This window comes from Pelophylax lessonae (genome assembly GCF_965119305.1).
Source record: "Pelophylax lessonae genome assembly, chromosome: 2".
NCBI classification, from domain to species: Eukaryota; Metazoa; Chordata; class Amphibia; order Anura; family Ranidae; genus Pelophylax; species Pelophylax lessonae.
This window is the reverse complement of record NC_138769.1, coordinates 553,897,098-553,911,221: the sequence shown is the minus strand read 5'-3', so window position 1 is coordinate 553,911,221 and position 14,124 is coordinate 553,897,098. Positions and strand designations below refer to the sequence as shown.

General features: G+C 42.3%; 1 protein-coding gene across 3 annotated transcripts in view; it reads right to left on the bottom strand.

Annotated features, from left to right (window-relative positions):
• CACNB3 (calcium voltage-gated channel auxiliary subunit beta 3) overlaps positions 1 to 14,124 on the bottom strand; it is a 399,535-nt gene that overhangs the window by 338,236 nt on the left and 47,175 nt on the right. Inside the window, exon 1 of one of the 3 annotated variants that reach the window (XM_082245622.1) lies at positions 3,354 to 3,532. The exons of the other annotated variants lie outside the window; for them this stretch is intronic. Coding sequence (XP_082101748.1) covers positions 3,354 to 3,395 — 42 coding nt within the window. The 5' untranslated portion in view covers positions 3,396 to 3,532. Of the gene's footprint in view, positions 1 to 3,353; positions 3,533 to 14,124 lie in introns of those variants that run through there. 3 annotated transcript variants of the gene reach the window in all.

Genomic DNA, 14,124 nt, shown 5'->3' with positions numbered 1-14,124 from the left:
TGACCTTGCTTTGTGCACTGGTCCAAATCATTTGGTGTAGGGGGAATTATGGTGTGAGGTTGTTTTTCAGGGGTTGGGCTTGGCCTCTTAGTTCCAGTGAAGGGAACTCTTAAGACCAAGATATTTAGCACAATTTTATGCTCCCAACTTTGTGGGAACCGTTTGGGGATGGTCCCTTCCTGTTCCAACCTGACTGCATACCAGTGCACAAAGCAAGGTCCATTAAGACATGAATGATCACGTTTGGGGTGGAGGAACTTGACTGGCTTGCACAGATTCCTGACCTCAATTCAATAGAACACCTTTAGGATGAATTAGAGCGGAGACTAGGAGCCAGGCCTTCTTGTCTAACATCAGTGCCTGACCTCACAAATGGGTTTCTGGAAGAATGGTCAAAAATTTCCATAGACACACTCCTAAACCTTGTGGACAGCCTTCCCAGAAGAGTTAAAGCTGTTATAGCTGCAAAGGGTGGGCCAACTCAATATTGATCCCTACGGACTAAGACTGGGGTGCCAATAAAGATCATGTGCGTGTAGAGGCAGGTGTCCCAATACTTTTGGTAATATAGTGTATGTGTAGCTGGGTGTACCTGACTCTGTCATCCTCTGGCTCCCCTATCACCACCCTCTGCCACTAAGCTGTCGGCAGAAAGAAAGAGCAGGCTGCAGAGCTGTAGGTGCTGGCTTGCTCATCCCCAGCTGCTGTGGACAGTACACAGCAGCTGTGCAGTGTTGAGACTTGTGCCTCTCTGTGTGCTCAGATCCCCCCCCCCCCAACCTGGATCTGTGTGAGAGTGGGCTCTGTTACCATCCCTTGCTCTCTTTTTCCCACTCCCACTCGCAGTGGGGGATAGGACCCAATCAGCAACCGGGGGAGGATGCCACAAAGGATGTTGAGACTGGTAGTTCTCTGGAGGGGCAGCTCAATACAAGTGAATGGGGGAGGGATGGACTCAAATCTTCAGGAGCCAAAACTGCTGCTGAGACAGGAGGAGAGACTGGAGTGTTTACCAGGCCATATTGGGATATTGAGGGGCTTTTGCGGAGGGAAGTTGTGCTGAGAGGACCTGTTGCAGGACATGTCACAGCTACACGACAGAGAGAGTGACACAGAGGGGACTTGCTGCCTGAGCCTGTCTGCCTGCATCAGAGGGAGGTCAGACCTGCTGCCAGAACATACCACAGACTGTATAGTATGTGAACCAGAGCTAGGATACCAAGCCACATGTGTGGGCCAGAGGTGAGAGACTGAGCCTCTGGGACCTGATGTCTTGAACTGCTAACCACCAAGTGTGTGGAGCTGGACCTGTCACCTGCCAGGCATGGTAGCCAGTTCCACATAGACTGCTCGTTACTTAGCAGTCGTGCAGCTATACATCTTATACTCTTAAAGAGACAGATTATTGTACACCACTGACAGAAGGGCCCCGCCGCAAGCCAGCCAACCCTAACATTAAGGCGCTCACTCAGAAAAACTTATGGATACCCATATCTTGGGTATAATTATAGAGTGCACTACAGAACATTATCTTTCTGTTAATTGGGTCTAATTCCACTCATTGATAGAATTCTCAGTTAAAAATTGACTGTCATTTAGGCTTTATTTAGACATTTGATTGGGGGTGGTAAAAATTCACAGTTAAGTCATGGTTTCTCCAACTGGCCCCCCTCCCCTAAGCTGCAATGGGGAGCGAATGGGGTGTTTTACATGTTCAAAGTTTATCTGACATGTAGCAATCGGAGGGCAGCAAGCCCACCAAACGGTACACACTGAAACAAATAGAGATGTGCCACAAATGCTGTAAGGCACATTTGTGAGTAAATTCGGGGTTAAAACTGGTGATGAGAGGACATCACATTATTTCCTCACTGCCTGTTTAGCCTCTAGAGTGGGATTCAAATGCAGATCGGCCTCAAAGGAAAGGGAGATTTAGATGCATGTATAAATCTACCCTTACAGTTTACATTTCATGTTCTTTCAAGAAGGCCTTCTTTACCTAAACCATTATTAGCTACACTCTCCTTATGGAGAAGGCCTAAAAAGTAAAAAGCAAAACACGTGTTGCCATCCAAGATCAAACTAATGGCAGTGTTTCAATTCATGTGTTTGATATTAAAATAATTTATTTCAAGATTAAACCCTAACCATTTGCTTTATAGTTAGAATACTGTACACCATTATATTTGTTTAAGTTGAGGTTTGGTGAAAAGAACTAAAACAGCAGCACAGAAAACCTACAGTTCACTAGCATGTAACAGTCAACTATGTTATGGGCAACATTATTATAACATAACTGAGAAAAACAGCAGGGGCCTTACATCTGTAATCTGTAGGTTCAGATAAGGAAGCAGATGATAAGTAGTCAAATGTTCTCAGCTTTCCATTCTTTAAGATTAGCTGAACAGGACGCCATGATGACGGTCTGATGTCAGATGGAGAGATGGGGGTATAAAAAGCAATGCTATTATGAGAAAATATTAAATGCCATATAAGACAACAGAGGGTAGACCATGAAATCAGGCAAGGTGCATTACGTAAGATTCAGTAATATTTACTACTTCAGGCTGCATGGTTTGAGCGCACATAGACAAGGTTAAAGAATTTCGTAGGTAACAGTTAACAACAACCATCCCATAGCTTTGCTCTAACCAGTCACCGTGACAAGCAGCCAGCTTTCCCAGAGTCAGTCATGTCTGATTATTTTTCATTCTTTCGTCAGTCCTGTGTGTTGAGTGCTAAATCAACTTCATTTGTTGTTTATCAAAGCCTTCTGTCATTTTCCCATTATTACGTTGCCATTGAGTGTACCCACAGATATATGTACCACAAAGACACACACGCACCATATCTATGCACATTTGTGTGCATATATTCTCAGGTTTTCACCTCCGTTTTCCATGATACATTCAATAACCTTGCTCTTACCAGAAAATCAGTAAGTCATTTAACCTTATTAGCCTTTACGTAAAATATAGTGTTTTTCATTTTCTTTTCTTTTTAAACCATAAACCCTTGAGCTACAATTACTTTATAATCCCATTTTTTGTAAACCATTGCACCTAACTCATAATTACCACCCTCATGAGGTCGATTCTTTGATTTTTCTAAAAATCCCCCTTTTCAATACTCTTTTACGTAAGGCTTTTCATACTATTGTTTACCGTCTCCTGCTTAATTTTCCTTTATTATCCTGAAAAAGAGAACGCTTACTGAAAAGCATTAGGCGCGCTATGGCTCACTGCACATCCCGAAAGGAGAGCCGTGTACCACAGATAGATTTTACCCTCATCCCCTCATCCACATCAGCCCCAACCTTCCCCCTAAGGCAGTTAAGAAAGGCGAATGGTTACCTCATTCAGAAGAAATGTCGCACTAGAATCAGAAAAAGACATAGAAGGGGCATATATTGCCCAGAGCTGCACTCTCAAAAGCTCTTCTTACAGCCAAGGCAGACTTTGCATCCTCTGTTGATGTGCCTGTATACGTTCATAGCCTTTTCTCTCGCTTTCCATTACACAGCCACTCTCTACTTCCCTCCTTCCCTCCCTCTCTCACATCTACTCCTCCTTCCATTTCTGTCAGTTCAGGTCCACCTCTTCTGCTACAATGTGGTTGAAATTATGGATCCATGGATATGTAAGTGCCAAATAATTGTATTAATGTCTTGTGGCAACAAGAAGAAAAAGCTCTTGCTGTATATTCAGAGGCACCAAATGGATTTTTCTTTTTTGATTATAAAGAAACAGAGCCCCTGGCACTGAAGTCTCCTATGTTTCTTTTGTGATGCCACTCACAAGAATCAGCAGTTTCATTGCTGGAGGCAACATCGGAGCCTCTATTCATAGTGTTTTTGTTGCAGATTTATGTTCTTAAAGTGAATTGAAGATACAGCATTTTTTACAAACAGCATAATTTTTGGTTTGCGTCTTATCTCGACCAATAATAGTATTACAAAACAATGTTTTCTGACAAAGTATAAAAATGATAATATGAGCCACAAAACATTTGAATAAACCATAGAACAATTCTAAAACTATATGAACCCTGATTTGTATACATCTAAATTCTTATCTGAATATAGAACTGTATTTACCCATGATTTTGGTTTACTTAGCAAGAACACACCTAGAACTGAAAAATGGCTCGATATACGACCCATCACCAAGCATTTTGTTCATATGTGTCAAAGTATATTTTGTTCTTACAAAAAAAGGCAATTCTCAACATCAGAAAAAGTTAATGGATTTAAAAAAAGGAAAGCACTGAAACAGAGCAAAACATTGCACAATATTGTAGAACAATCCAGACATTTGTCAAAAATACGTACTGTATGTATTGGTGAAAAATGTATATTCTGAGATGTTTTCAGATACCCCCTAATAAAGTATTTGCTCTCTGAATTACATTTAGCCCTCATTGATAACTACTTCAAAATTATGGGAAGTGTGAGTATTTCAACATTTTTTAATGTTTTCATCCAAGTAGAACCTAAAAGTGTAGTTTGAATTCCATTAGTGGTAAGTGTCCTCACTCTGAATAGCACATAAGAAGAGTAGCTAGGATGCCGTAAGAACTTGGTGGAGATAATAGAAAACATCTTTATTATGCCTCCTCTACGATCACTAGCCCAGTTAGCAAGAATAACTTGCTACAAATTAGTTGCAGTGTTGAAGTGTACGTCTGTTAACTTGCTGCACATTTCCACTGGCAAGCTGTACACTTGCAGAATACTTGAAGCACAAGTTCCAGTTGCCACTTTTCCAATTTGTAGCAAATTTGCATGGCAAGTCTCTAGAAAGAGCAAAGTTGCAGTGGTGAGTCTACGGTAAGAGCTCTGTAAGTGTACAGCATGAAAATTCAGCCACAGTGACCCCTTGTGGTGGGATGACTTTTGCACAACATAACTGAACCAGAACTTGCAGCAGACTTGCAGAATGTTTGCAAACAAAGTTGATCTGGAGTCATACAATGCAGACTTGCTGCAATTGTGCAAAAAACTTATGAAGCCTGGCAAGGCTAGCAATAGCTTTGCGAGTCATTTCCAAACTTGCAGCATAGTTTCTTTCTATCTGGGAGGTGGACCACAGGTTTAACTTAAAAATATACTACTATAAAATATACCGTAAAACTACTGACAACATGGGGGTTTAAACCACAGACCGAAAGCATATCTATGAGTATTGGCAGTTCTTTTGAAGAAAGCTTTTTTTTTGTTTTTTTTATTAGTTTCCCTATAACATTTTTTGTTACCTGTTAATCTATCTAGTAGATCCATTATGTTTCCACATTCTAGAACATGCCGAGCAATCTGGCAAAAGTAGCAGTTAACATAGTTTGAAAAAAATGTACTGTTTACATGCCTCCCTAGAGGCACCACAGTAAGCAGGCTGGGCTCATAGTACTCCAGGGCTGAGTGGTGGTCACATGTTACTATGTGTGCACTGCCCAGTATTAGAAGAATGCCTGCCCCCGGCAGCTGTAAAAAATAGAGGAGTCTCCTTTGACATCACTGGACTGGACTGAATAATTGTAAAAAAGGTATGTAAAGGTTGTTTTTTTTTTTTATCAAATACATTTTGGAGGCGTTTAGGGAGTTGGGTGCATAAGGGGCTGAAATGACTAGAGTTGGTTTGAATTTTGCCTATAGATTCACTTTAAAGTAGTAATATGGCTTCCGATGGAAAACATATGTACTACAGAACCTAATTATGGGTGCATCTGCACTTACAGCTTTCTCTTTGTCTTCCTGCAAGGCTTTGCAAATCCCTGTTGTTCTTGGCAGTGAAGTCCACCTAATGCAGCTTCCTGTGATGGTGTGGCAATGATGCTGCGAAAAGTGAAAGTGTGAAGTGGCGACTAGATTGCATGTTCCCTTGATGGCCCAAGTCCCTATACTGCCCCACCATAGTTAAATAATAACACATTTATGCTCAGCATGTTAAACAAAAGGTGCTAAGATGCTTAAGCACAGCAGAGCTGAGTGGGGATACTGATAAGAGGGGCTTTATTTTCCCTCAGATAAACTGTCCCCCCAGGGCACATCTGTCTCCGCCTCTACGCAGCCCTAGAACAGCTCCTAGGACCGCCCCTTGTCTCCACCCCTACACACCTCTTAGCACTGCCCCCTTTTAGAGAACAGGGAAACAAGTATAATTTGGAGGGGCTAACTAATTTCATGGAATTTGTTAAAGCAATGTATTAAAATGTACAAAACATTAGAAACATCCAGCACGTACCAAAGTAAGCTCAGAGGCGATTCCAGGCCCATATCCAGCAAAGAGACAGCTCCATATCAATAAAGAGTCAGCCCCATATCCGGCAAGAGACATCCCATATCCAGCAGACAGGCTCAAATCCAGCAAAGAAACATCCCATATCCAGCAAGACACATCCCCAATATCCAGCAAAGAGACATCCCATATCTAGCAAAGAGACGGGCCTCTATCAAGCAAAGAGACAGGCCCATATCCAGCAAAGAGACATTCCCATATCCAGCAAAGAAACAGTCCCATTTCCAGCAAAGAGATAAGCCCATATATCCAGCAAGAAACAGGCCAATATCCAGCAAAGAGACACCCCCATATCCAGCAAAGAGACAACCCCATATCCAGCAAAGAGGTACCCCCATATTATCAGCAAAGAGACAGCCCCATATCCAGCAAGAGACATTCCCATATCCTGCAAAGAGACATACCTATATCCAGCAAGAGGCAGCCCTATATATACACAGCAAAGATACATCCCTATATCCTGCAAAGAGACATCCCCTTATCCTGAAAAGAGACATCCCATATCCAGTGAAGAGACAGGCCCATATCCAGCAAGAGAAAGCCACCTATCCAGAAAGAGACATATCCCATATCCATAAAAGAGACAGGGCCACATCCCCATATTCAGCAAAGAGAAAGACACAAAATCTAGCAAGAGGCATTCCCATATCCAACAAAGAGACATCCCATATCCAGCAAAGAGACATGCCAATATACCCAGCAAGAGATAGGCCCATATCTCTTTCTGGATACAGCAAGAGACAGGCCCATATCTAGCAAGAGACAGCCCCATATCCTGCAAAGAGATATCCCATATCCAGCAAAGAGACAGCCCCATATTCAGCAGGAGACAGCCCCCATATCCAGCAAGAGATAGCCCCATATCCTGCAAAGAGACGTCCCATATCCTGCAAAGAGACATCCCATATCCAGAAAAGAGACAGCCAGGCAGCCCCATATGCAAGCAGCATTAACAGACCGCCCCTGTCCAGCAACACTGAATAATGAGCTTAAGTGAGCAAGCAGGGCGGGCTAGCACATTGTACTGCAGCTCTTCCTCACAGCTACAACTGGCACCAAAAAGAAGCATGCGATCTGGTCTGCACAGAGTGGTGGAGTGCAGATGATATCACTCCCCTTTCCACTCTGTAAGGGCTGCAGCCAGCGCTACAGAATCTGTGTCGGCTTATACGGCCCACAGCTCACTCCGCGGCTGGTGTCCTACTAAAATAAACTATTTTTAAAAAAAAGTTCTCCCTAACTGTTTTTGGTGGCACCTTCCACCAGGAAAAAAACTTTGCTAATGAGATGGGCCCATATTCAGCAAAGAGACATCCTATATTCTGCAAGAGACATCCTATATCCAGCAAGATACATCCCCAATATCCAGCAAAGAGATTGTAATGGAACCACGACCCACACTGTTTGTGGGCTTCCGTCAGAATTCCGCTTCCTTCAGTCTTGAACATAGATATCAGATATTCTAGCCGCTCCCCATACAAAACATGCCAAGAATAGCTTGTATAAAATCTGGAACATTTATTAAACAGACTCACACACCATATATACCACACCAAGTCAGGTCAGCCTGATCACCTTATCATTTGCAGATGAAATTGTATACAGAAAAATAATTACCCAAACTAATTACCTAGCCATCTGGACAGAAACAATATGTGAATGGGAATCCACATCTAGACAATGTTATAACTAACAAGCACTGAGACAAGGCTAAAACAAAATACATTACACATTATCCTAAGAATAAACAGAGAACGCCTTATTAAACAGACAATAGCAGGAGACCCCAGTAGCAGATTGTTCTGTTCCTACATTGAAGTACATGGAATCCACATCTAAACAAACCTTTGATTATTTAAGAGTCGCAGACTTCATGGCAACAGGCTATAGGTCTCACAGTGTAAAGTGGGATTACAACTTCATATATTTCTTGAGGTATATTGTTGATAAATAAATTGTCCCATTTCAAGTAATCCAAATACAAACCATATTCTCAGTGTCCATTAAGTAGTTATTAATTATTTTCTTGGTCACCCTGTGCCCTGCAGGAGATAGCCCCAATATTCAGCAAGAGACATCCCCAATATTCAGCAAGAGAAATCCCATATCCTGCAAGAGACATCCCCATATACGGCAAGAGACATGCCGCATCCTACAAGAAACATCCCATATCTAGCAAAGAGACAGCCAAGCAGCCCCCATATCCAAGCACCATTAACAGACAGACCTGTCCAGCAACATTGAGAAATTAACTTACCAAAAAAGCGATGTCTCCACAGTAAAGCGAGCAAGCAGAGCAGGCTAGCACATCGTACTGCAGCTCTTCCTCACAGCTAAAACTGGCGCCAAAAAGGAGCATGCGATCTGGTCTGCATTGAAAGGTGGAGTGCAGATGATATGAGATGAAGGTGAAAAAGCCCTGCCGATGAGGTATGGAACAGAGCTCACTGATGTTGCCCCATGTGCCACCTGTATTGGCTGATATGACATCACATGCTACATAAACAAACGCAAGGAATGCAGGGGGTAGGGCCACTGTGCTCTGCAGCAACTCCCAACATCTTCCCTGCTGTAGTGCCAGCAGCTCTTTGAATAACTGTGCGTGTGTTACTACTTTTAAAATGGGGTGCAGAAAAGAAGGAGCATTAGCTGGCCTTCCATTTAACCACTTTACCTCCGCCCACAGTAATATTACTGCGGCAGAGTGGCTCGTTATCGTCTGACGACGTAGTACTACGTCGTCAGACACTCCCCCTTCTGGGCGGCGCTTGCGCGCCGCCGGAGGCTCGCTCCCGCTGTTTTCGGTCACAGCGGGAGTCGGGCCAGGGGAAGAGCAGCGGCGATCGCCGCCGCTCATCCCCGATCGTCGGGGATCTAGTGTGGAGATCCGCCCGCCTGTGTAACCACAAGCGGGCGGATCTCCCAAGTGACAGGGAGTGACAGATCGGAGTGTTCAGCATAGCTGGACATCCGATCTGTCCTTCTGTCACATAGTCACCTCCCCCCCCACACGTCAGTAAGCACCAGGCATACATTAACCCCTCCCTCTCCAATAAAATTAACCCCTTCCCTGCCAGTGTCATTTTACAGTAACAGTGCATATTTATAGCACTGATTACTGCAGTAAAAAGTGTCAAAAATGTCAGTCAAGGGTCCGATCTGTCCGGCGCAATGTTGCAGTACCGCAAAAAAAAAATCGCAGATCGCCACCATTACGCGTTAAAAAAAAAACCACCAAAAATGACAGAAATCTTTCCCTTTGTTAGTAAACGCAATAACTTTTGCGCAAACCAATTAAAATACGCTTATTGTGATTTTTTTTACCAAACATGGGTAGCAGAAAACAAATTAGCCAAAAATGTAAAAAAAAATTGGTTTTTACATCTTTTTTGGGGGGAATTTCATATAAAAAAATGTTAAAAATATTGTTATTTTTTCAAAATAAACGCTCTTTTTTTGTTTATAGCGCAAAAAGTAAAAATCGCACAGGTGATCAAATACCACCAAAAGAAAGCTCTGTTTGTGGGAAAAAAAGGACGTAAATTTCGTTTGGGTACGGCGTCGCACGACCGCGCAATTGTCAGTTAAAGTCGCACAGCGCCGAATCTCAAAAAGTGGCCTGGACGTAAGACAGCAAAATCCTCCGGTGGTAAAGTGGTTAAGGAACAATAAAATAAATTATTAAATAAAGTAGTGAAGTTCAGGATGGATTGGAGTGGTGCCAATCTGTTTGTTGGCAATCATAGAGGCGAGTGTTAATGATAGTAAAGCTAAGATATAATGAGGATGTGTAGTACACTTTTAGCTCATCTATGTGTAAGGTAGGGATGCATGTTTTAAAATGGAGATGACAGAAAGGAGTTAGTGAATGAATGTGATATTTAAATAAGATCTATATGAAATGGGCTTGGGGATTTGATGTACTTGGCTTTTTAGAAAAGTAATTATTATTTAATGTAGAGAAACAGACTGAAAAGCAAGATGACACAAAAAAGATGAATAGATCAGGACCTGAGAGAATATCTGAGTATCATCTTCATTGAAGTGGTGGTGAAATCCAGATGAGCTAATCAGCTGGCACAGACCATAGATAAAGAACGAGAAAAGAAGGGTTCCAAGGACAGAGGCACACCAACAAAGGGCAGGAAAAACAAGGGGCACTAAAGGTTTATCCAGAAATGTAAGAGTAAATTTAGGAAGAAAAAGAGAGTGTAAATTAATACAGAGCAGTAAACTTGTGAAATGTGGAAAACAGATCAAGGAGAGTGAGTACGGAGTGCTCTTTGAATGTTGCATTTAGTAGGTCAAGACACCAATGGGAAAAGCAAACATGAGTGAAAGCTTATAGGTTCCCAGACATTTTTTGGGAATATTATTCAATTTTTACAATTATTAAAGCTGAACTCCAAGCAAACAAATAAATATACAGATGAAATACATATAGGGAAATGTTTACCTGCCATTGGATTGCTATTTCTGTCCATCCAGATGTACACAGTTGTGCCACACTGCGCAATCCTACCTCTTCTTTATTTCCCTAAGGGCACTCTGGGCGAAGCACAGGTGCAGCGCAGTTAGTGTACCCTCAGTTTACGTGCGGGTTACCTGCACTTCCCTATATCGTTTTATAAGATCAGGCATTTTTGGTGCGTTTTCCAAAAGCGCATCAAAGATGCAGTATGCAGGACTTTTGATGCACTTTCCAAAAATGGCTCAAAAACACCTGTACTGATAAAAGCCTATGGAAAAGCGCAGATTACCCGCACATAAACTGTGGGTGCACTGCAGTGCACATGCACTGCAGCCAAACTGCAGCGTGGCAGTATGAAAGCACTTACAGGTCTCTCCTCCAACCCCAGGCTGTGACTGGACAGTGAAAGGAGAAGCTGCAGAGTGATGCACTCATCTTTCTGTCACTCTGCCTCTTCAGCATGCTCCTTTCACTGCAGCATAACTGATTCACTTCTTGTGCTGCTTCTCCCCTACACAGCCCAAGCTATTCTGCACAATGCAAGAGGCTAATGTCAAGTCAATTACTAAAACCTAAAGGCTTAATTCAAGATATTGAAACAAAAGAAATAAGGATTATTTATTTATTTAGTAGTATAGAGCTCCCATCCCTCTGCATTCCTCTTGCTGCCACTTGTCTCGGGTAAATGCTTGGAGATGAGACAAGCGCTTGTTACCAAGCAGCCTTATTCTTGCAAGTTACTTTGTTGGACTGCCGGAGGAAGGGGTTGCCTTGACCAGCCTTGGCGCAAGGCTTACAAAGCATGTATTACATGGACTCTATACCATGGTGGACAGAACACAAAAAAAGCAGATGTACCCCTGAACCTTGGGAACGTATGTGCTACAGTAGCTATAGAGATGGAAGCGATAGTATATTTATTAAAGGCATGTATATAGTCCTGACAACTTATGCAGCCTATACTGCACATTCACAACAGTCCCTGCCCTCAAGGGGCTTACAATTTAAGGTTCCTATTCCACATACATACACACCAAGGCTAATCATCGTGTCTTTGAAATGTGAATGGATAGCCCACTGGAGCACAAGGAGAGCATGCATACTCCATACAAATAGTGTCCTGGCAGGGTTTTTTTATTTTTTTTTATTTACATTTTATTAATTCTCCACTTTATGCAAAATAAATGCTTAAGAAGTCTAAAAAAACAAACCGAAGCACTCTTACATATTAAATATACACCTGCCCTCCCCCCTCTCTCTAATCCTTTCGGTCTCCACTCTTACTTATAAAAACCTCTCTTTCCCTCCCCTCTCTCCATCTATTCTCCTTTAAACACCTAATAGTTCAATATATCTGTACATACTATCAATTTTCCTAACCCAATCTCTTATACATGGATTATCTGGCACCTGCCAACATTGTGGAATTAAATACTTTTCTGCATTAATTAAATGAGGTATATTCAACTTTTTATACTGCTTTACATTTAGTTTGGTGTTATGGAGTCAATAAAAAAAAAGCTCATTTCTTGAGGCCCTAAAATGTCAGGACAGTACAAATACCCCCAAATGACCCCTTTTTGCAAATATGACAGTCCAGGGTATTTACCGTATTTTCCGGCATATAAGACGACTGGGCGTATAAGACGACTGGGCGTATAAGACGACCCCCAACTTTTCCAGTTAAAATATAGAGTTTGGGATATACTCGCCGTATAAGACTACAAGCCGAGCGCCGAGCCGATACAGCTCACCTTCCTTTCCTCTCTGACCTGCTGTAGCCATGAAGCTGTGTATCCCCATGAAAGCTGCTATCTGAAAGCTGCTATCCCTGCATGCTGATCCAGTGTCCATCTCCCCGTACTCCACACTGCTCACCTTCCTCTCCTCTCCGCCCGCTGTAGCCATCCATCCATGCAGCTCCGTCATCTAAGGGTTAATATGCGGCTGTATCGGCTCGGCGCTCGGCTTGTTCTGCCGAAATCCGGCGCATGCGCATTTGCGGTAGGGATACCAACTCTCACAGGGAGACCTAGCAGACCTCAAAAGGGAGACGTAGGGATGCAGAGAAGAAGGTAGAGTAATAGGATACAAGGGCGGGCGGGTCAGATGGGTGAAAGAGGCATGTTTTCCCGACACATCTGGTCACATCGCCGCTCTCTCTCTCTTTTTCCATACCCCGGGAATACCGCTGATGTTTTTGAGCCCCCCCCCTCTCCACCGCATATTCTCCAGTTTTGGCCTATAAGACAATACCCATCGTATAAGACTACCCCCGACTTTTGAGAAGATTTCCAGGGGTTAAAAAGTCGTCTTATACGCTGGAAAATACGGTAGTAAGAAGCAGAGGGAGTTTTTTGAAGTTGCAATTTTTTTCGCACAATAGTTTGGGTAATGAAGTTATTTCTTACACATGGTATAGATAAACCTGAAAATACACCCCAAAATATATTCTGATACTCCTCCTGAGTATGGCGATATCACATGTGTGAGACTTTTCCACAGCCTGGCCACATACAGAGGCATAAATTACACATTTCATTTGCTGAGTACCTATCACATTTTTGAAGGCCTTAGAGCACCAGGACAATGGAATTACCCACAAAATGACCCAATTTTGGAAAGAAAACACCCCAATGTATATTCTACGAGGCATAATGAGTCTTTTGAACATGTCATTTTTTCCACAAGTTTTTGGAAAATGCTTTTACACAAAGTTGTCAATGTATAAGATATTTCTAACACATAGCATGTACATAGCAAAAATTACACCCCAAAATCCTTTCTGCTACTCATCCTGAGTATGACAATACCACATGTGTGAGACTTTTCCACAGCCTGGCCACACACAGAGGCCCAACATCCAAGTAGCACCGTCAGGCGTTCTGAAGGCATAAATTACACAATTAATTTTCTGAGTACCTATCACATTTTTTAAGGCCCTGGATCACCAGGACAATGGAATGACCTGCAAAATAACCCCATTTTGGAAAAAAGAAAACACCCCAATGTATATTCTATGAGGCATAATGTGCCTTTTGAATATGTTTTTTTTTTTCCACAAGTTTTTGGAAAATGTAAAAAAAAAACGGAAACATATTTTTTAACACAAAGTTGTAATTTTTTAAAATATTTCTAACACATAGCATGTACATACCAGGAATGACACCCTAAAATACTTTCTACTACTCCTCCTGAGTATGGCGATACCACATGTGTGAGACTTTTCCACAGACTGGCCACATACATAGGGCAAACATGCAAGTAGCACATTCAGGCTTCTAAAACATAGCATGTACAGTGCTTTGCGAAAGTATTCGGCCCCCTTGAACTTTTTGACCTTTTGCCACATTTCAGGCT